This window comes from Melanostigma gelatinosum, assembly GCF_949748355.1.
Source record: "Melanostigma gelatinosum genome assembly, chromosome: 18".
Classification (NCBI taxonomy): domain Eukaryota; kingdom Metazoa; phylum Chordata; class Actinopteri; order Perciformes; family Zoarcidae; genus Melanostigma; species Melanostigma gelatinosum.
This window is the reverse complement of record NC_136651.1, coordinates 4709844-4733016: the sequence shown is the minus strand read 5'-3', so window position 1 is coordinate 4733016 and position 23173 is coordinate 4709844. Positions and strand designations below refer to the sequence as shown.

The 23173-nt window shown below is 42.5% G+C and overlaps 2 protein-coding genes across 2 annotated transcripts; both read right to left on the bottom strand.

Annotated features, from left to right (window-relative positions):
• Positions 1-877: 877 nt before the first annotated feature.
• prkaa1 (protein kinase, AMP-activated, alpha 1 catalytic subunit) lies at positions 878-8463 on the bottom strand. Its single transcript, XM_079289232.1, has 9 exons — positions 8328-8463; positions 6088-6229; positions 4545-4638; positions 4114-4258; positions 3766-3853; positions 3433-3657; positions 2816-3335; positions 2573-2699; positions 878-1969 (listed from the first exon to the last, which is right to left on the bottom strand). Exons 1-9 carry the CDS (start codon positions 8422-8424, stop codon positions 1686-1688), a joined length of 1722 nt encoding a protein of 573 aa, XP_079145358.1. The 5' UTR covers positions 8425-8463; the 3' UTR covers positions 878-1685.
• Positions 8464-11117: 2654 nt separating this feature from the next.
• On the bottom strand, positions 11118-22620 carry aif1l (allograft inflammatory factor 1-like). The gene is made up of 6 exons (XM_079289127.1): positions 22511-22620; positions 22275-22336; positions 19887-19953; positions 16874-16915; positions 15961-16126; positions 11118-13103 (listed from the first exon to the last, which is right to left on the bottom strand). Exons 1-6 carry the CDS (start codon positions 22527-22529, stop codon positions 13016-13018), a joined length of 444 nt encoding a protein of 147 aa, XP_079145253.1. The 5' UTR covers positions 22530-22620; the 3' UTR covers positions 11118-13015.
• Positions 22621-23173: the final 553 nt, after the last annotated feature.

Below are 23173 nucleotides of genomic sequence, written 5' to 3'. Positions count from 1 at the left end.
TGTGGACTTCAACACTTGAAATTCCCAAAAAAGTGCCAATAATTTTGATCGGCACTGGATTCCTCCTTTTACATAAAAACAGGACTGATAATGATAAGGCAGCCAAACAGACACCACTTAAACCTTTAAGACTGTGGACAGGAAATGGAGGGAGATGCACCACACTTGTGATTAAAGACATATATATCCAAGACTTTGTGAGCTTGCAGGTATATTTTGTCCGATACCTTTCTTTATCAAATATAAATCCCCAACACCGTTTAAGATCTTAATATTTGCGTGATGTTTTTTTCCTTCTACAAGAACTGCAATCTATCCAGCATGTTTCAGGGTTAAGTATGTAAAAGGGAATGTGTGGACAAAATAAAACCCCAAAATGATAATATTCTGGATGCATTCACCTGCCAACAGACATCGCCGATGCATTGCATGTAACTGCTACTACTCAATTTGAGCCCTGAGGCCTTTGCACTTTTGATGAGTTGGCATTTACAAATTGGATGTAGAGAAAAAAAGGCATTTCATTCAGTGACTATACTCTAATCCTAATTATTAATCTATAAACAAAAAAGAAATAGAGGAAATGCAACAAGAAGTCAAAACCACCGTGTCATTTTAATATGAGACACTGAAAATTATATATTTCTAGATGTTGACTGTCATGGCAAAATACCTCTTAAATGGTAAAAGCAGGCTATATTTATCTGGAGACAATCAAGTATCAGAATAATTATGATTGAAGGAAACAAAGCTGCGATATTGATTTAAAAACCAGTCGGTAAAAAAGGAAAATGTATACCATCCAGCAATAGATCTTGATGCAACAAAAAGCAACCCAAAATCCCTTTTCCGATAGAACCAACACTCCATCCACTGATAAATATATTCATGTCTTTATATATAAAAACGTAGGGGACAGACAAATTCAAACTTTTTTTACAACAAGGACACAAATCATGAAAATTTAGTCGCTGACAACTCAAATTCACAAAAAAATATTAAAGAAAAGAAAATCACACATATATGTGATGAAGCATTCTTTTGTCCCCGACACAAGACAGAAATAAAGGACTCATTGCACTTCTTCAGAGTCCAATGACTGATGGACATGACGACCCTTGTTATAGCCAGTGCAGAGCCCCGATACATCTGCACCGCTTCTCTGTTCCCCACAGAGAAAGAAAACAAAAACAAGAGCAGCGAGAAATAAAAGAAACTTGTGCAAAAGTGCTACCTGCACCCTATATGCGACTGCCACCCGGACCACCCAACCCCTCAACATGTGGCTTCCTTCTCTGCAGGCAAAAACTTGATCTTGTTCTCTGTACTGGGAAAGCAGTGCTCACTGGCTACAGTACAGACAATTCAGTGTAATCACTTGCGCATATATGTATAGGTGGGATGTGGACATTTACCATTAAATTGATCAGGGAGTTGTAAAACCCCCTTTCTAAATGTTGTTCTGTCCTTGCTATTAGGTAGCCCATCTTTCATCTTTCCAAATAACCCTTTACAGTCCCTGTCAGCTCAGTACACATCCTGTCCACTTAGGAACACTAACCTGCGTCAGTGCCATGGAACAATCAGCTCATCCTCAGCTGGGATGAATTGAGCCATGAATCAGTTTGCATGCTTGTTGCTATAAAGACACTGAGAGGAAAAAAGGCTAGCGATTGTTTTGCAAGCTATCGTGCAAGTAATTTAATAAGATTCGCACACATCTCAAAGAACTCGATGGTGTGGCTTCCCGGTCGAGGGACGGTCGCGGTGTCCGCCCCTCCCGTTGATTCGATGGACGAGGTCAGCGATGACGCTAAGGAGCCTTCTGCGGCCTTGGTGGGGAGCACAGTGCTAGACGTGGCTGGAGCATCTGCCCCGTCGACATCGTTCTTAATAGTGGTGCGGTAGTTGCCCACGGACCCGGATCGGAGAGGGGTAGCAGTTCCAGATTTCGTCTCCAACATATCGTCTAAAGAAAAGACAAAAGGTTTTCTACATAATACAAAAAACCTTTAATTTCATTATATTTCCATATTAAGGGCTATAAAAAGGTTATATGCAGTTCTTGAAAAGTTGTAGAATTCCCTCAAAATAAGCCCCTGAAAGTTATTTTAAAAATGGAGCCTTCCATTCCTTAAAACCACCTCTGACAACTGCAGCTAATGCTGTGGCTGACTCGGCTGTGGCAGCAGTCAAAATGTAGTCTCGTGCCCTTTGCACAGCATGCCTTCGCTGCGTTAATTCCGCTCACAACACTCTTATCTTATATTTGACTTTGAGGTACCGCCGCGCACCTACACAGGCAAAAAGCCAAAGCCCTCAACCCTGAGTCAATCATTTACGTAGTCTTCACTGAGGCAGTAAACTACAGGATAGAACCCAGGGAAACACAACCAACATACAGGAAGCTGAATTCAGAGCATAGCAGAACATCATCAACAACTGTAAATAAGTGATACGAGACTTGTTTAAAACACACAACTTTAGAGAGCAACACAACTATCAGTTTCTTTGTTTCTCACTCACATCTTAGTCAATGTAATTGATACAGAACAGTTGAATTAAAGCTTACCGTCTATGCTACGGAAGTCGAGGAGGTAGGTTCTACTGTCCACCTGGTAGAGTTGAAGGCTCATCTTGGTTTGCATCCCAGTAATAGGATTCTTCCTTCTCACACGCAGATAATAAGGATTCACAACCTGGAAGAGTTATGAAGGGTGAAGAAACAGTGACTGTATAATGTAACCTGTTTAAATGTACTCTATCTTAGGCCCATTTCCTCCTCTTTGCCCCTCTCATGGAGTTTCTTCCTTACCTTCCACTCATAATCCAGCTGTTTCATGGCACGGCACACTTCTGACATGATATCATTGGGTCTACTCTGACTCCGGATACCCAGGTGCCACTTGGCCCTTCTAACACCCTGGTGCTTGGACTTCTGGGGGTTCAATTCGTCCAGCGTGTGGCGAGGCCTGGGTGGAGTCTCCGCCAACAGGAAGGGTACGCGCTCAGGGTGGGGCTTGATGATGCCAGACACAGCTCCGCCGGACGAGGTCAGGTGCTGGTCATCTAGAAAAGAGTCGGGAGGGCTGGACGCCAGGTAAAAGTCCTTGGCTTCATTCATGATGCGACGATTGTCAATGATGAGATGGTAGGCCACGGCCAATGGATCCTGGTGGTTGCGACTGTATATGCAGGTCAGGACCTCCTCCTCTGTGCACTCAAACTTCTCACATACCTCTTTGAGGGCCTCGTCGTCAATCATGTTGTTGCTGTAGGAGGGGTCCTCAGGGAACAAGTACTTTGGTAGGCCCTGTTTGAACCACTCATCCTCTCTGCAGGAGGAGACATTATTTAGTCAAACAAACCACAGACCACGAACGCAACGCTATAGCAATAGTTTGACTTTGTAATTAATCTCGTCGGGCTCACCGGATCTCTTTGATGGTGGCTCTTTTCATGGGGTCCACCTGCAGCATGTGTTTAAGGAGGCTTATTACCGAAGGGTTCAGATACTGCGGGGTGAAAAAGATTCCATCGCAGATCTTCTTAAAGAGTGTTGGCACGTGGTCATCATCAAAGGGAAGCGTCCCACACAACAAGGCATAGAGAATGACCCCACTGCTCCAGATGTCTACCTCTGGACCAGCATATAGCCTGAGGACGAGGTAAAAAAAAGGAAACAATCCTATAATCATGAACGCCACACCTCACTGGGTTTTGTTTATTCAGTCAGTGTCAACATCTAATGGCGGCAAACATTACCTTCCTGAGATGACCTCAGGAGCAGCATAGTTTGGAGAACCACAGCTCGTTCGCAGGAACTCTCCGTCTGACATCATGTTTGATAATCCTGCACAACATGTTACACGGGTAAAATACGGTCAGTATAAGCCCCAATAGCTATTCGGCAAATACGATTGGTGCATCCCTACATGTAATAAAACACTAAAAACACAGGGACATTGCTCGATAGTCCTATTAATAGTCAAAAACGCCACATGGACTCTACAATAAATGTAGTTGCTGAACCAAGTTCTGTATTATTGTGTCCATAATTTGAACAAATACTGTCACCTGTGAAGACCTGGGTTTAGGACTTGACACGCTTACCGAAGTCTGCAATCTTGGCATTCATGTGTGCATCAAGCAGCACATTTTCAGGCTTGAGGTCTCGGTGCACCACCATGTGTCTGTGGCAGTAGTCTACTGCTGAAATAATCTGCTGGAACAGCCGACGACTCTCCTTTTCATCCAACTGTCAAAGCAGAAATCATCCATGAGGTGTGATCTTCTCTGTGACTCTCGCTCTGTGAATTAGCACATCTCAGCTGACTAAGCAGCACTTGGTGTGGTGTTATGTTATCTTTTCAAGCCAGTTTCTGGTTCACAGGTTGCTGTATCTGCACCAAAGGCTGGCTATAAACACAGAAGTACACAATGTGCTGGTCCCCTCACTGGAAACAGAATATGCAAAATCTGCTACATATGACAAGATGGAAAGAGTAAAGGAAAATGTATTTCCCAGTATCATAGTGTATTACCTTTCCATTTTTGCAGATGTAGTCGAATAGCTCGCCTCCCGAGACATACTCCATCACCATAAAGATATCTGTAGGGGTGCTAATAACCTGATACCTGCAGACATCAAAACAAAGTGGAAATCATACGGATCATCAACAATTAGGAGATATAACACCGCTCAAATACAGTTATGAGTTATTATTTCATCATTTGTAGGAATAACAAATAGGAAAGCATGCTATTAAATCTCGTGAATTTTGTATCCAACGGTGTAATGTTGTAGAAACGTAACATGTTGGGCTCCATTTCCAGCAAGAACATGACTAAATCATAACATCTTGGAGTTTTATGCCTTGCTGTGAGAAAAACAACCCATTTAGTAAAGGCACGCTGTGCTACACTTTATGAACCTGAGATGCTGCTCTGAAACGCACCTCGTGCTTGGAGCACATTAAATAAACTACGGAGTCTAGCTTTCAAACAATAGAGGCTTGTTCCAAGCAAGAAAAGCATATTTGTATGTATTTGCATACATGTTAAATAAAAACACCACAATTACATTCATCTACGACACGGCACGTCTGTGGTTTGATCTATTCTGCAAGGAGACAGTCTCACACTCAAAAGCATTGCAGATAGCAACCGCTCAGCTCATTTGTCACGATTGCTACAAACCTCCTGTAAACCAAATGAAGGTGTACTGTGTTGTATTGCTTCACTTGTCCTCAATAGACGAGCAATGCTGTGCACTCTGCCCCAGTGTTTGTGCGCCCGGTCAAAGAACTCTTTCCTCAACACACACAAAAAAGTTTACATTCTTGTGCATGCATGACATGAAGCTGGTATTTCATGCCACACCTCATGAATTTAATGACCCTGTAACTGTGGCCTTGAGCACTAGTTGCTTCCTGTGAACATTTAGATACAAGGTAGGAAGTATATTTATTTGTTTATCAGTGGCAGTTTCAGCAGCACCACCACAGCATTCTTGTGTTGCCAAAAGGAGTGTTTACTTCAGGCGTGTAGTGGTTTACAGCACTGCTTGACGCAAATGTGCATTTAAGCATCAACAATGTACTGAGCGTTCAGACGTGAAGTTAAACAATCACTCATTCAAAATGATGCCGCCATGTATCGGTCTGCACAAACACATGCGCCATTAGCTATTTGAAACCGGAGAGGAAATAGCTTTTGGATAGGATGCGACAATTCTACCCTGTTGTATTATATTCAAAATACAGACCCCCGAGTTCTGTAAATAAATAATGAATCAACTTTTAGTGAATATGAAACTGAAGGAGAGGCGATCACACAGCAAGGCATGAAGAAAGATGGTGATAAAGCACTTTTACGTATTAGAATGAAAGGTCAACAGAGAGGAAATCAGGCAATAAAGCAGAGTGAGCCAGGGACTGAGAGGGGAGGAGACTGGGTCAGACAGATGCCCCCACATGGAAGTATTCTCAAACACACCATTAAAGCCTTGAAATAGCTCAGTGGGTGGCATTATTGTGGCGGCAGGGGGATTATGGAGCAGCGAGCAGGGTGTAATCTAGGACTTACAGTTTAATTATGTGAGGATGCCTGAAAAGCTTGAGGTTCTGGATCTCCCGGCGGATCTTTCCCACCACGTCCAAACTGCGGATCTTCTGCCTGTTCAAGATCTTCACGGCCACTTGGTGCTTGGTCAGCTCGTGTTGGCCAACTGCAGGGTAAAACAAGATGAGCGGACATGAGCAATACCAATTACAACACAGGACATACACTGACGTTCGAAAGTTTGGAGTCACCTGTTAAGTATAATTCAAGATTGAAATAAATTTGGCCATTTTTGCCCCAAATACCCATAGATTTTGAATTTGTTTTCCACTCCAGAAACGCATTAGTGACCAGAGATCACTGCTGAATCACAACGGTGCTTGCAATTGGGCTCTAAATATTCTGTGCAGCCATTTTTCTTTGAGCTTTCTGAAGTCTACCCAACGAGGAGACTGACTAGGTTTAAACTTTGATTTGTCAGCCCATTATATATTTAACTGACATTCTGTGATGCAATTCAGATAGTGCTAACCGTAGACTAACCTTTTTACATTGTGATGTTTCAAGAATAGCTTTTCTTTAGCAACACACCTTAATTAATAATAATATTAGTTGATATTCAAGCTTGTTAAAGGCATTATTGTGCACTTAAAACTGAAACAGAAACTTGTTCCTATTTAAATCTGCACACATTTTGATGCTAAGCTTCCAATTCATTTTGTTATTAATCTTATTATTTAATTCTTACTGTTGCTCGGAGGGATCTATGTATCTTTCTGCCATTTTAATTGTCAGTCTGTTTGAACCATTGTACAGCGTTTCATTCTCCATGAACAAAGGACCTTTTCTGCAAACCCGTCATCCAAAACAACAGCTAGCTAGCCTATTTGTAAAGAGAACTTTCTAATGCATGAACCTCAAAGCATGAAAGACAATTAAAAAATACATAGTATTAACTGACTAACGTATCATGTTTTTGAGGCAGGCATTCCCAAACTTCTGAACAGCATTAAGTGATGGTAAAAGCTAAAAGTGCATCTCCAAAACACGGACATATCTAGAACTATGAACACATTTTAAGACGTGGTTTAGCCAATAGCTTGACAAGATCAAAATACCGGATAATGTAATCTCAACCCGAACATGTAATCCTTTAGTTCAAGTAAAAATAATTTTCACATGAAAACAGCGATATGCAACAGTGGGAAGAGAACAAATATTTGAACATATCAGAACAAGTTACCATTCAATGAAAACGAGGAGGGGGGTGTTAGTAAACAGCTGCTATTGATTTACCAGTTGTGGTGGTGAACTATGAACCAAGCCTCCAGTAATCAGCACAGAGCAAAATAATGTAGTCGACCACAAAAAGTGCAGAGATGACTCACTGGGAACGGTCTGCAAATAAAGCATGTTGCTGTTCTGAATGTTTTTGTTTTTTTTGGAGAGTGCCTGATGGGCTCAATCATGAGTTCATACTGCACTGCATGGTAAAACGGACAGTCTACAGAATAGGTCGATAATAACGGCAGAGCTGAGAGGAGAATATGAAGAAATACACAGGGGGCGTTGTCGAAAATCATTAGACCAATAGGTGTTGTTGATACAAGCAAAGCTATTTATTGACATACTAATCGTGCAGCCCTCATTGACAACACGGACTAGATTGGGTCCCCCCCCCCCCCCTACACACATCTAATAGCGGTCTCTTCCACAGACGGCAAACGCAACTCATAAGGAGGGCAGAGTTGAAGACCTCCGAGCTGCAGAACATTCCTGCATCGCGTGGTTTTAAAAACAGAGTAGAGGAAACGAAACGAATCGGGGATAGCTAAATGCTCTTCGTTAATATCGACCCATCTAGCGCCATGGCTAGCAACACCACCGCCAGTCAAGACGGGTATACTTCCCGGAGTCTGTCTTGACAAGCGACTTGTGGCTTTCGGGCTAACTTAGCTAGCTCCAGAACGCAACCGGCCACTACCTGAAATAGATGTGGCTCAACAGAAGCCTATGTCGTATAACTTGCATTGTGTGGCAGTCGTTGGCATCTGCGGCTACATTCCGAAAAATACGTCATGTCTGTCAGAAAACAAGTTGAGCTAACTAGCAGGACATGAGGACAACAAGTGTGCTACCTTTCCTGGCGTTGCGACAAGTTAGCTTGCATAGCATGCTAACTTAGCATGCTAAGCTAGAAGCTCCCATTGCCACCATCTTTCAGTTGGCAGGATGCAACAGACGTAAAAGACAGTCGGACATACCTTTAACCTTTCCAAACGTCCCCACACCGAGTGTATCTCCGAGAATGTAATGTCCAATTTTCACTCTTCCTTCATTTTTCAGTTTTTCCGTCGCCATCTTCCCGCAGTGGCCTTGCTGCGAGCAGAGATGGACCGACTCCGCTGTGTGCGTCTCTACTCAAACGCCTCTGCTCCGCGCGGAGGGTGGGCGGAGCCCCGGCTCTTGCGCGAGTCGTTAGAAGCGTAGGCGACGTAGAATGTTGCCTTCAAGGTCCCCAGGAAACTCCTAAATTGGGGTGTGATTATTAACTTTACATGGGTTGAAGTTGTTTGTGCTGGAAAGCAAGAGTCAGAGAGGAAATGTACACTAGACATACATGCGTTGATAAATAAGAAAGAAAAGTAAGACACGGTGACGAAATATATGGAACAGAATCTCAGTAGCAATTATGAACGGATGCATCAAAATGTAACATTAATTATTTACAGAGAAAGCTAAACTGCACTTTTGGAACTTTGAATCAACTCAGCCCTCTAGAGCCATATATGGGCAATAGGTTTTTCATGTGTGTCTCACCGATATGCATGATCCTTTGTCTAAAACAGGATATACAAAATTAGATTACAACTAAAATGCAATGGTAGTTATAGGCCTAGACAGGGAGTGACACATCTCATCCAACATTTAATTTAATAATAATGTACATTTGGTGAAAATGTGGTTCTGCCTCAATTTTTAAAATGTGCCACACCCAAGCTTTACCAAGTTGCAAAAATCTTGTTTGCAAAACTTCCTGACATATATGAATCCTTGGTTGTACCCTGAATGTACACCGATGCAATTGATGCTAAAATGTGTAAGATCTCTTTTCATTGGGTGGTAATTGTGTCATTTCTTCCCCCTTTTCCATTAGAGTTTGTAACCCGATGGATAGGAAATGCAGTTTTAGGCTCATATTTATCAGTTGGAGATACATTTGGTCATATTAAACGATTCAACTCTATTATAGTAAACTATTCAAGGGCTGGAAAGGCAAACATTTGGTTGGATTAAGAGAAGTGAGGACACTCACCTTCCTCCAGAGACTGAGAATACCACCACTTTATTATTCATGGAAGTTATTCTGGTCATTAAAGTTATTAGATGGAAATAAAACACTGAAACAAAATGACTATTCAGTGCTGGTCTGGGTTGATCTTCTTGTGAGTTGTGAAGTCAAAGGCAGCTTTGCTGTGTAGTCTCATTGATGGCTCTTGAGTTTGGACGGAGCGATTTATACTGTATTTCATGACGGCTGAGAATGAGGCGCCTTGAGAATAACAATGAGCTTGTCGGGATGTGAAGAGCTGCTTAGTGACAGTGGTGCATGACCAAACACCCTCAAAGCATCCCAATCACACCCCAAAGCAGACTGAAGCCCAGCAGACAGTAATGCACTGAAAAAGGATATCCCAAATAAGTGCAAATATCTTTAATTTTTTCACAAACAAATACAGGTTTCACTCTGTCAGTCAGTGATTATCAAAGAAAGCACGGCATGGTAAAGAGTTACTATGACTCCCCAGAGAGGTCTGGTAGGAATTTACAGTTAGTACCAAAAGTCCTCGTCAGTGACACTTGGTCTACGTTTGTGTGTGTGCTGGGCTCTCTATAAAGGTTTTGAGATAAAATAATACAGATTTGATTCAAGTTATATTCATACTGTCCTAATTTTAGGACTTTTGGGACTCCCATCAACATCAATACAGTACAGTACATACAGTCAGGTGTGGTTAGTTCTCGTTCTGTTCTTATTTGTCAGGCTGGGAAATTGAGAAGTGAGGGCCAGTAAATGTCTGTCCATAAATGTGTTTCACAGCTCTGATCAGAAACCTACACATGCGATATCACCCAAAGTCTTCTCAGTGGCGACATCTTGTGGTAACTTGTCAATCCTACAGGTGCAATTTGTCAATCGAGGTTCTGGTCAGCTCTTGTTGTGAATGAGAGAATGAGCAGCTCAAGATCAGAAGAGGTGCTCTTTGACATTTATCTAAAGTGACTGTATGGGCTCTGCTACGTATCATTGGACTCTGAAAATATATATACTAATTTTAAGACTATTATATCTGGCAGACGCAGTTTTTTTAATATTGTGTAAAAACTGAGAATATATAGTCCAATTTTCTTTTGAAAAGTACAAACCAAAGTTTGGGTGTGACTCAGTTAAACCTGTTCAATGAGCAGTCTATCGCCAAACATCTCACTCATGTCATGACTTAGATTGACCAGTAGATGGCAACCTCTATGCGCGAGAGGAGATGCTGAGGAGGAGGGTGTCAGTGATGCATTCATCATTTCAATGTCAGCCGTGGACCATTAATTACCATCAATACAGAATGACGCACCTTTAGAATACTTGACTCAGCAACAATTAATCAAGGTAAATCCAGTGAGTCTGTGAGGAGAACACAATGTGTGTATGCTAAATCTGCTGAACACTTGCCTGAAGCAGACTGACTGAGGACAACTAGAGGGGGAAAGGAGTGAAATGGTGAGGAACAACTCTGAGAAGCCTGTATGCAGCAGAATACATCAATCATTTTAATTCTAGAGGTGCTTCGAACAATCCTGCTGAACCCGCCTGTTAACATGCTTTTTAAAGTATGCAGAAACTATTCCCCACCCACGCACATGCTCTCCCATTGACATGGAAGATAGATGGCCTTTACATACAGACGATTAAACATAACCAAACAAGTGACTGTGTGCACTAGAGTAGCAGCTATTGGCCTTTTATTGAAAACATGTTACTGCTCGGGATGCAGCTGCACGTACATGGAGCAACATGAAAAGTGAACGAGGAAAGAATATGGAATGAAAGCTTTATTACAACACGCAAACTGTTGTCAGCAGACGATTCACACACGATTTATCTCTTCCTGGGAATGAAAACTAAGGATGAGATTTACCCAAAAACATAACTGACAATGCCCAGGTTTTACCGTTACCAGCACTGATAACAACTGGTCTTTAACACCACATGGACTCTTTACGATTGATGGAAGGCCACCCACCTTTCATGAGCAGAGAAGAGGCTACAATAAATGAACAAACACTGTTTACTGGTGAAATAAAAACACTATTCTCATATCTATTAAACTTGTTTTTCCACACAAAGTAAAAATGAGTTGAAGAGGTCGATAGAAGTCTCCATCACAGCAAATGAACAATTCAAAAGTTAACAGGCCAGTGTAAGAATAATTTTAATTCCTTTGGTGTCTGCAAACAATGTGCATCTCAACAACATTAAAAGATATAATACACCCATCAGACTGAAAACAAATTAATAGTTTAAAAACACGTTAGGTGGATCAAAAATACTACAAGTACCAAATTCACAGTAAGTAGCGTGAGTTACAGCAACACTGAGGCACGAATAACAGAATTCACAGGACAATGAACGCAGATCAACAGAGAGGGATGGTTAGCTGAGGGAGAAAAAAGAGAAACTAATAACACGTGTGAAGTATAAGGTAACCTAACAAGTCAAATCACCTCACAAACTGGTTAAACGCTTGCTGTGACATAAACAAAAAACAATGACAATGTTAATAAAAGGGAAAAAAATGACATGAAAATAATTCAACACTTGAGAATTTCACTGACTCAGAATGTTGTGGAAACACCACATCAATGCAATTCAACAAACATCATCAAAACTGTCTCAACAAAGAACATGTTTTCTGTTTTTCCTGGAATTAGTAAAGCAAGAGGACTGCTGGAAGTGAACACGCATGAGCACTCCCTCCTTTTTCAAGCGGTGTGTTGAAGCTCTACAGCATCTGCATGTTGAGGCACTTGGAAAGAATATGATTGTACTGTGTGGAGTATATTATGTACATTTGTTACGCTTGTGTGCCTGTTAAATCACTCTCTCCAAAATGAACATGTGCTTTTAACCTTACAGATCTAAAAAACAAAAAACTAAAACGGAGTCAGGTTTGCGGTTCATGCCACATACTGAAACTGAACTTCCCATGGTCAACATGATCTCTTGTTCACTCACACTAGCCGAGAGAGAAATATTAAAAAATGCATAGCAGTACAGTCATCTACAAAAATATTATTAGATCACCAAAGGTGGCCAGGATTACCTAGTTACTGATTCCAGATCAGTGTTTCAGCTGCGAGGGCAGATGACTTTGACCCAAAAAGGAAGCTGGGCCTGTAATCTCTGGCACCTGATCTAAAGCGAGACCACGGAGGACAGTGCAAAAATGTGTTGGGAAAGCTGCTTCTTTTCCTTGTGCTTCTCCAAACGCATCCTACTCTCACGTCGCTAAAATGCTTCCCAAAAAAAAAAAAAAAGAAACAAGGAAGGAAAAGCAACCTCTGGAGTGTTCCCTTCAAATATATCCATGAAACACTTACAACAAAAAGGTCATTTACCAACCAGATCACGAGTACAACTACTAATGCTACATTTCAATTAAAGGGGAACAAAAAGATGAATGACAATATTCCCAGTCAAACATCATTTAGTGGGTTTTGGGCTCAGACTTCCAAATGACAAACAGCTCGCACACACCATCATATATATCACAAAATAACATCCTCAAATCACTGGTCCCACACTAATACAACACTCCACATGTTAAGAGAACGATTCGATGCCACGCAACCAACGATGGTCCCTCTGCTCCAGCAGCAGTCCGGAGGCTGACGGCTACGGCAGGCTAGAAATGTCCCGCTTTGGAGGGGGTCCGCCTGGTTTGCAGGCAGCGCCATTGGCTTTGTCCTCAAAGACCAAGACTCTGTGGAGAGAGAGAGAGAGAGAGAGAGAGCATAAAATAGAATTTAGTGCGTTAACTAAAAGTTTATCTTCATTATAATTTCATATTCAGATTATTTCCATCATTACTAGACTCATTCTTTGGTCCATAAAAAAGCAGAAAATGTAAATAAAGCCAGAGTTGCCATCTTCAAATAGCTTTTTTGTTGTTGTTGCACTGCAGCAACTCATTGCAAATGAGAAATTAGAACTTTTGCTTGAAAGATTACATTAACAATTGATTATCAAAATATTTGAGTTGACGAATCAATTTAGCCACTAATCGCTTAAACAGGCAGAGACAGGGAGACTTAGTTTGACGTTGAGAGAGGCATAAAGAAAGTGAAATGTGGAAGTAAATTACGAAGACAGAAGGTTGTAAAAGAGTGTGAAGGAGGGGAACAAGAAAAGTAGAAACAATACAAGCAGGAATGTGTAAGTGAGGAGGGATCATCAGCTCCTGGAGGATCCATTGAGCCACAGTCGCAGACGAGCTGGCTGAGCCGCAAGTGAAACCACAAAGGGGAGTGAGTTAGACTGTACGCTGCAGAGTGAGCGATCTGACAGCAGCCAGCCAGAGCACAGAATGCCCGTCTTTAATTTCCTTTTTTGGAAAACTCTGCAAAGCTCCACTAAGCGCATAAGAAGCAATGATCCCAATGACGAAACCGGCACTCACAGATCACACCTGATCGGTCACCTCCTACTGATCCAACAGCAAGTCAAATGTCCTGTTTTTTGTAAATAGATTATTCCTTATGGGACTGTCTCCATTACAATTGTTACAGTGATGCATGTATGATTCAGGCATATTGCCATGTTAGGTTTATCTGCTATTAATAGATAAAGTTACACGCTGACTTAATGTTGTTATTGTGCACATACTAGGGGTGTAACAATTTTTTTTTTTTTTAAACCTTTATTTAACCAGGTAGTCCCATTGACATTAAAAATCTTTTGCAAGATGTAAGTAACAATACTACATAACATTAAGGAGCAGTTTTTGGTTTTTATGCTTATGTGTTGCTAAGAAGACACCCCAGAAGATGAGTCACTCAGGTATAGTTCCATCATTGTTCAAAGTCAAAGAATAACTTCATGATGTTAGTTGTAATGACTAAATATATTTTAAAATCAAGTACATTTCTCTGGCATTTATAGTTTCTACTGTACCGAAACGTACCGAACCGTGGCTCCACTGTATCGTACCGAACCCAACCGTGAATTTTGTGAACCGTTACACCCCTAGTACATACCATTGACTGTGCACACCAGATACCTGTTTAATATGTACAAAAACTGAAATATGTATATGCACTCGAATGCACACACAGTGATATGACGTCAGTAGATAGGACCCCTGTGATTATCTTCATTTCATGGAAAGAAAAAGTGGAATCTTGTACTCAAGATCCCTCACAACTGTTGCTACTTGTTAACCAATCGCTAGTAGAAAATGTCAAATCTGTAAGGCGCATCTGGAATTTAAAATCTTGGGTGAAACAAATTACAGTGGCGGAGCGTCCTTGTGCATCGCTCCAACAGACTTTATCCAAAGAGCTTTCCCAAACTGGGCCCAACTTGTGGAGCATGACCTCAATCATTTTCCTCCGATTGTAACGACATCAATTGTTGTTGTGCCAAGTGCTCTGAATAACACTATTCTAGAGCTCATTGTACCCTCAACTACCCCCCCCCCCCCCCCCCCCCCCCCCCCGTTCCTCCCTTTGGAGACAAAAACAGCAGAACACAAGAGAGGCGTTGTAGACCTTCGCAGGCATCAGAGAGAGTGGGGAGGAGCAGTAGAAACAGCAAGATACTCCGTGTAGGTAACCTACACCCTGTGACCAATGTCGCCCTTCTGCTCACACACGCGCGCACACACACACACACACACACACACACACACACACACACACACACACACACACACACACACACACACACACACACACACACACACACACACACACACACACACACACACACACACACACACACACAACTTTAGTCGCCAATAGAAGCTCACTCTAAACTCTGCTTTCCTGTTTTTATAAATGTGTTGAATCTGCAACGTTATGCACAATAAATGTAGTAAAACAAACCTCATCAAGTTAAGATGTCAACATTTGTTTAAACTTAAAATGCGATCGCTGACCAGTGCACCATTCCCCTGGTGATTACAAACCACTACCAACTGGGCAAATGAGGCCAAATGAGGTACTTGTAAATAGCCGATGTGGGATTATGCAATACACTTTTTGAAAAATGCTTGAGGGCAAAGGAGGAAAAGTTATGCATTTCCCCTGCTTGGTGTTTTGGGGATTATGAGGATTTGTCTACTAAAAGGGTCCAGCCAGTTTCGTCCAGCAGAGCTGACATGCAGCAGCCAACGCACTCGTTCTCCTGCAGTCTGACCCACTGCGAGGCTGCTTTAGCAGGCTCATGCTGCAAACACAGACACGGTGCAGAATAAACAGGGAATGTGTCACCGTATCCACCAGGGACCAGGGAAAGAAATAACGACTGTAAAAGAATTTCATTGGCAGAATCTCATGTGGTTGGGTGTCTGTGCCGGTCCCGCGTGACTGTCAGCGGTTAATCAGCCTATTATCAGTTACCTAAGCGCATGATCCCGGCTCAGGATAAGGATGGGTCGACTGTGGATAGACTTACATAAATGGATTCTGTTGCCGTGGAGATAACGACTAATGTAGCATGTGGGTAGTGACATCACCGCTAGTCATGTCTGAACCCCCTTCTGAAGGATGAGACAATAGGCTGCCAAAGCACATGATTCATGTGAGAGCGCACACACACACACACACACACACACTTACAGTTTGAGCACGGCTGAGCGCTTGCCCAGCATCATCTTGACAAAGTCCCTGTAGTCAATAGTGTTGCTGCTGCTGCCGCCCGTCACCTCAACGATCATCTTTTTCAACTCCAGGTGGGTCTTGGGCACCCCCAGCTTCTCCATCATGCGCGTCAGGCCCATCATATCTGAGAGAAGGTGCAGTTGACAATTAGATCCGCGCTTAGTTGAGAAAACATTCATAATTTGTATGTATTCAAGTCTGCATTTTAAAAGGGTCCCTCCAACAACACACATTGAATTTACTCATCGCAAGGACCACGACAGCTGTATAATGTATTATGCGTCTGGAAGGAGCTTTCCAAAGCCTGAAAAGACGCTGAGGACTTATACCAGCTGGAGACCTACGATTTTCAACAGAAAGCCTGCGTTACATTATGAATGTGTGTTTGGAGCTTCACGGATTCTAGGGACTAAAAAGTCACGATATCTCTGGCACTGTAGCTTCATCACCAGTAAAACGTAAATATAATCCATTCTGTAGTTGTTGAGATATTTCAGATTGGGCCAAAGTGGCGGACCAAGCAACTGGCATTGCCATCTGTTTTTTTTGTTAGCCACTAATGTGGCTAAAAACAACACGCAAGCTGACACGAAGGACAATTAGCAGCTTCTGTCAGGACCTGCAGACAGACTCCATCTCTGCGGTCGGACTCCCACGCTACAGTTCGCCTCACATCTGCTCCAAGAGCTTTCACACCGGTGGACAGTGTGGTCTCACTTTACGTACAGGACTCAAACGTGACACACGAGCCTGTTCAAGCCCTGTGCTCACACCGGTCAGACAATACACACAGTGTTAATTACTGCTGCCGCACGTCGACCCTGCACACGGGCCAGCTGACAGTCTGCGTTTTAGTGCTACCATTACTCACCAATCTCTCCTTGGTCATTCAGGTCAAACTCGGAATATTTATCTGCAAAACAAACACACACACGAGAGATCATTACCAACAGCTGAGCTCACACACACCACTTCACCAAGAACAACAGCTCAGCAAACACCAATCCCCAGCTGGCATCTTGCAGACAGTGAAACTGTGTGTTAACAACCGCTGTCCAGTGAGTCTTACAGGCTGCTGACAGCTGAGCTGGCAAAAAAAGAAGAAGACACAAACAGCTGATGATGACGACAGGTGTGTCGTGTGTGTTTTGAATGTCTCAGAGGAAAGCAGGCGGAGGGCAGCTGAGTGGGGTTGACGTCTGAGACAGATTAAAGTGAGAGGGTCAGAAGGTTAAAAGAGAACTTACAAGTTAAAACACAGCAATCAGGACGGAAAACAGAGACGCTCGGGCTGAAAACTGTCCCTCACTCAAATGAAATCTGATCCCTCTAGCCTGAAAACATGCAGACAAATCACTGAAGCTTTCCAGACAGAGCCCATACTGATAACTACTGGTAAGTAACTGCTTAGTTTTCAGTTTCTGAATAAAAAAAAACTGCATTTGGAGCCGTCTTGTACTTTGTGTACAGCAAACTGTACAGCAAACTCATCACTTTTCTTCCTGGGACTTAAAGTCTTAAAACAACAAAAAAGCAGTAATTTATTACAGGCCAAAACGAAATAGCTTTGATAAGCTAGTTGCAAGGTTTTCACTTCAATCCGTAAATTTGCTGTTATGTTTAAATATCAAACTCCAACTCAAATTATCATCAGATTTTCCTTTAAGGGGTCGATGACCCCTTCACGCTCTGAAAAACTAATACATGTCATTTTCCCACTTCTCCCTGAATTTCACCACTCTTTGGTCAGATTACACTTGCTATTTCTGTCCCACACTGGAAGCTCTGTGTGTGTGTGTTGGGAGAGAGAGGGGACTGTGTTAACTGTGAACCCATGGGGAACCGGACAGGACAATGCTAACCCTGTTTGTAAACTCTGAGAAGGGGGCCTCCGCACACACACACACACACACACACACACACACACGCACACGCACACGCACAGGCCACTTGTCGTAGAGCAGCCTGCTGATCATCTGCAGCCACAGAAAATGGCTCCGCTGAACAGAACTGTCTTCAGTGTCTCCTCCTGACCCACATTCCTTTAGCAGCGGATGTGACCAAGTTGCAGGGCCATCGATTTATGAACCGGCCATTTTACGCCATAATTATGAAGTATTTTCTGCTTCTCTTTGACCGTCACAAAGAAGTCTGTGATTTAAGTTTGATTTCAGTTGTTTGATGCCGAGTTTGACTACCAATCACTTGGCAGCTTTCATCTGAGGAGGCGTTTCCATTCGGAAAACAACCCCGCTGATAAAATAATTGAGATGGATGATGACTGGCTGCTACTTTGGCCAAAACATAAATAAATGATACGATGCCGTCAACACTAATTTCACACCGACTACAGCAACACGAGTACTTCTGTGATTTCATGCTTTTGTGTGTGAAAGGGTTCGAATGAGAAAGCACAGAATAACTGATGTCTTAAAGGCAGAAGGAGTAAAAGAGATGTAGAGACTCATAGAAAAATGAACCCTCTCAATCATCACTCATGACCCACTAGTGTGTGTGGCGCTGTCTGTATCTGCAGAGATGCCGACCTCTTCCTCTATTCTTATTTTGCTGTGTTTGTGATGTTTAATACAAACTTTAAACCGGCTTCATCAGACTAACTTCACGTTGGTGTCTGACCTGCAGTTCAGCAGTGACAGCCTTTTGTCTCTACTTTTACGAACACGTAGAAACTCAACGTTCCTTCGACAGTGTGACGCGCTGCTCTGATTAAAATACTGCAACAACGTGAGCGCACGATGTGACCGATCACCTGCTGAGCTGAGCAGGCAGCGAGGCTACAACCACCATCAATGACAGTTACATCTCAATAAAGTCTAATATCAATACAGCTAGTTTAAAAAGAGACGCTACATACTGTTCGTTTGCGTCTTGTTGTTAATAGAAAGTGCCGATGTCGGGTATTTATCTAGTGTGATTAGAAGGTTAGCAGCGGAATAAAGGGGAGGCGTTCCTGTTCAGCAGATATTTCCTGAATGCAAATTGAATAAGCATACTATTATATTTCATAAAAAAGTAATACTTGGCGCTCCTTATGTCAATTAATATCCACTATAAACTATTCTCTTTTGGTTGTTTCATTGACGAAAACGGTGACAAGCATCTGCCATGTAATAACTATTAAAACAAAGAAAATAATCGTTTGAATAATAAACCCTAAAAAAATGATTTCAAATAAGTCAAATGTTTAAGGAGGGAATATTAAGAATGACTTCGTATTAGTCTGATGTATTTTGGTGGTGAATGCAGTAGCATTGATGTGATTTGGTTGGTTTAGATACTGACCTCTGGGTCACTGGGACAGTATGGAAACAGAAGGGGAAAGATAGAAAGAGAAAACAGAGATCCTCTTAGGACCTGGGTGTCGGGTCCCCTCTCTGTTGATACGTTACTGCTCCATTTCCTCCAGCAAGCAGAGACTGTAAGTAGGACACCGGAGCAGGTTTCTCATGCCCCCTATTCGAACAAACAGCCTTATGTTATTCCGTGTAAAACTCGCAATCCCGCAATCCGCTCCTCGTAGCAGTGATTGTATTCTATTCCTAGGAGCTCCGAGCTTACCCAGCATACTTCTGAATATTGAAACAACAAGCGGAGGAACGCCCCCCCCCCCCCCCCCGCCCCCCAGCACATTCCTGCAAGCCCTCGGAGGACTTGGCCTTGCAAAACCTCTTTGGAATCTCAGCAGTCTGTCGTTCCCACAGAGAAACACAAAATGCTGCGTGTGTGTGTGTGTGTGTGTGTGTGTGTGTGTGAGCAGGCCGCTAACAAACAAACAAACAAATGGCAAAGACAGACGACAGAGAAGAGGAACACACCCCAACGGATACTGAAACTACTTTGGGAAAAGGGAATGCTTTGCTTACTTTTGAGCCCTTCCAGCTTTTCGGGCAGGTCCTCTTCATCCCTGTATTTCTGGTCTTCCAGGTATTCCTGATAAGGAGGAAGAGGGGTGAACAAACTGAAGGTGATCGGGGAAAAAAACAAACAAGTTTTACGAGTTTGACTGAAACCCCTAAAATCAGATCTGAGCCCATTTTTTTGAAACCTTGCGTCAAAAAAGTTCCAGCAGTGTTTCACAACGCACAGATAGAGGAAATTAGCCCAAATAAGAGCACGAAGTACATCAATCTGACTGCGTTATTCCCGCTGCAGTCACATTGCTGATCACTGTGTTCATTAAGTGGAACACCTCACAAGGGTGTAAAAGGAAAGGGCCTGAAGGGAGCTTTTCAAATTAAATTATAATGGCAGCAATCTGCCATGTGGGAGTCAGCTTCAGTCGATACGCGGAGAGAAGAGAGGTTGTTCTCTGCGTTGACTTCTGTGAAGCTTGAAAGGAGAGGGTGAAGAGGAGAAACCACACAGCTGGATGCTTATCAGGGACGCCTGACTCAGCCCTGCAGGATTCCCCCCCCAACGCTGCAACTCCCACCCTCGCAGGAATGTGCCCCAACAGTCAGAGTGTATCCTAAATGTATGCAAGTGTATTTGAACGAGCGGCAGTATTACCACAAAGAACACATCACAATACATAGGTCAAATACTGAGTATCTCCTCCAGCTGGAAGTATTTTAGGGCTGCAGCTAACGAGTCGAAATCATCAGTAAATTGTTTTTATTTTGTGTGTATGGCCTGAACAGCCATATCAAGACAATTACAAAATCAGCCTACTATCACCTGAAGAATATATCAAGGATTAGAGGACTTATGTCTCAACAGGATTTGGAAAAACTTGTCCACGCATTTATCTTCAGCAGACTGGACTACTGTAACGGTGTGTTTACAGGTCTCTGTAAAAAGACCGTCAGAAAGCTGCAGCTGATTCAGAACGCTGCAGCTCGAGTCCTCACTAAGACCAGGAGGGTGGATCACATCACTCCAGTTCTGATGTCTTTGCACTGGCTTCCTGTCCAACAAAGAATTGACTTTAAAATCCTGCTGTTGGTTTACAAAGCACTGAATGGTTTAGGGCCAAAATACATCTCTGATCTGCTGCTACCTTATGAACCATCCCGACCCCTCAGGTCGTCTGGGACCGATCTACTTTCTGTTCCCAGAGTCAGAACTAAACATGGAGAAGCAGCGTTCAGTTTTTCTGCTCCACATATCTGGAACAAAGTCCCAGAAAGCTGCAGGTCTGCTGAGACCCTCAGCTCATTTAAATCAAGATTGAAGACTTTTCTGTTTGCTGCTGCCTTTAATTGAACCACGTTCAATTCATATATCAATCAATTTCCTGCATTTCACAACTGCATTTTATTTCTTACTGTTTTTTAATTGTTTTTGAAATCTCCTTTTCTTTTGCCTTATGTTTTGATGCTTTTAATGGTTTTATGTGAAGCACTTTGAATTACCTTGTTGTTGAAATGTGCTATACAAATAAACTTGCCTTGCCTTCGAATGGCTTGTTTTGTTCCAAAGCTTTTCTTTATAATATTAGGCTTATACAAAATAAACATCACATTGCAGAAGCTGCAGTGAGTTTTGGTTGCAGATGTCAATCGACTTTATGATCAGACAACATTTTCATAGATGAATAACACAGGATTTTATTACAGGACAACTGGTATGTTCTCGGGATGTATCCGTTTAGGAATCAATGGGTTGTTTCTCTAATGAACAAATGAGGGATTTAACAAATAAAATGCATAAATCTCATAAGGGAACAAGAGTGAGTTTGCTTCTGTGCACAGAAATGTGACAGACGCTCCCGGCTGCCCTCTTGCCGCGACCTGGTTTCCATCCGAGAGCACGACGAGAGCCAAAGCAAAAGGAGGGAAACGGAGATTATGTACCGACACGTCGTTAATCTGAGGACCTGACGTTACTTCACAGTTATCTGACGGAGCGAGGCCCGGTGTGAGACAAAGAGCTCGAAACACCAGACAGAGGAGCCACAACACACGCTTCAAATGCGTTGGTTTTACGCACAAATCGACACGACCGGGGGGCCAGGAGGAGAATCCTCGTGTGACAGCATGCAGCCGGTTCAACAAGTGCCCCCAGACTGCGAGGGCAAAATCAATAAAATGCATCGCTATGGGGGCTTCCCTTAAATGCGTGTTGCGTTCAGGGAATTCGTCCATTATTCACAAATGTACCGGGGGACAGATGCACCTCACTGCCTTGAATCACGCTTCACAAACAAGGCCAAGGCCAATGCCAAGTCAAGTGTATGCGTGCACCATGAATTCCCGTGAGGTGCCGTTAGATGCATGCTGATAAACGGTAAATAAGGAGAGCGTGCGTACCTTGTTTATTTCTTCCAATTTCGACCTTTGCTGCTCCTTTAGCAGGCCAAAGGCTTTCCCTCCTGAGGAAAAAGAAAAAGAACAGAAAACCAGGTTATTATAATAGAGAGCTAGTTAATACCGACGCAGGTTTATCTTGGCCTGCTGATGCTCTATTGTAAAGGAGCTTTTAGCTCGCTGCAGACATGCAGAAGATGCCCGAGACAAAGCAGTCCGCTGTCGGTGTTATTTAGTACCTTGTACATTTGAAGGCATCCCGGAATGTTATCTGCGCAGTACAAATCCAGAGAAAGAGCAATAACCGAGCCAGAAGGCTACCGCAACTGTCCGCCGGGGCGATACTCCTGCTCTCTTTAAGGGACTGGGCTGAGCGGGTCACTAGGTACCGGTGTCAAGTCGGACACAATTAGAGGAGGAGCATCCGGTACATATTTTCAAAATAAACCATTCACCCCTCGATACAAATCCAGTTATAAATAGATCTTAAAAACAATTTACAGTTTCAAGAACAATGTAATGTTATAGGTAACAGTCTGAGAAATGTCTGGATGCAATTGTCTACAGGAAGATAGAAATAATCATACAGTGTAATATACATATAAATATTGCAATATTATATCTGAACTTTCAATCTCACATTAGTTCCATGTACACTATGGATGAGATACGGTTGCCACAATAATATATATAAATATTATATATATATATATCGCTATGTATACATATACAATATCTTTTAGCAATACCCTTTAATCACACATCAAATATGATGAGATGCAGTTGCCTCAATGGACTAATTTGTGTTTTTTTTAACGATAGTTTTCAAGCTCTTATTTTGAAAGCTTCCACATTCCGGTATGAGTTTGCATTATGTAGTATCTGTCCTCATCAGTGAATGA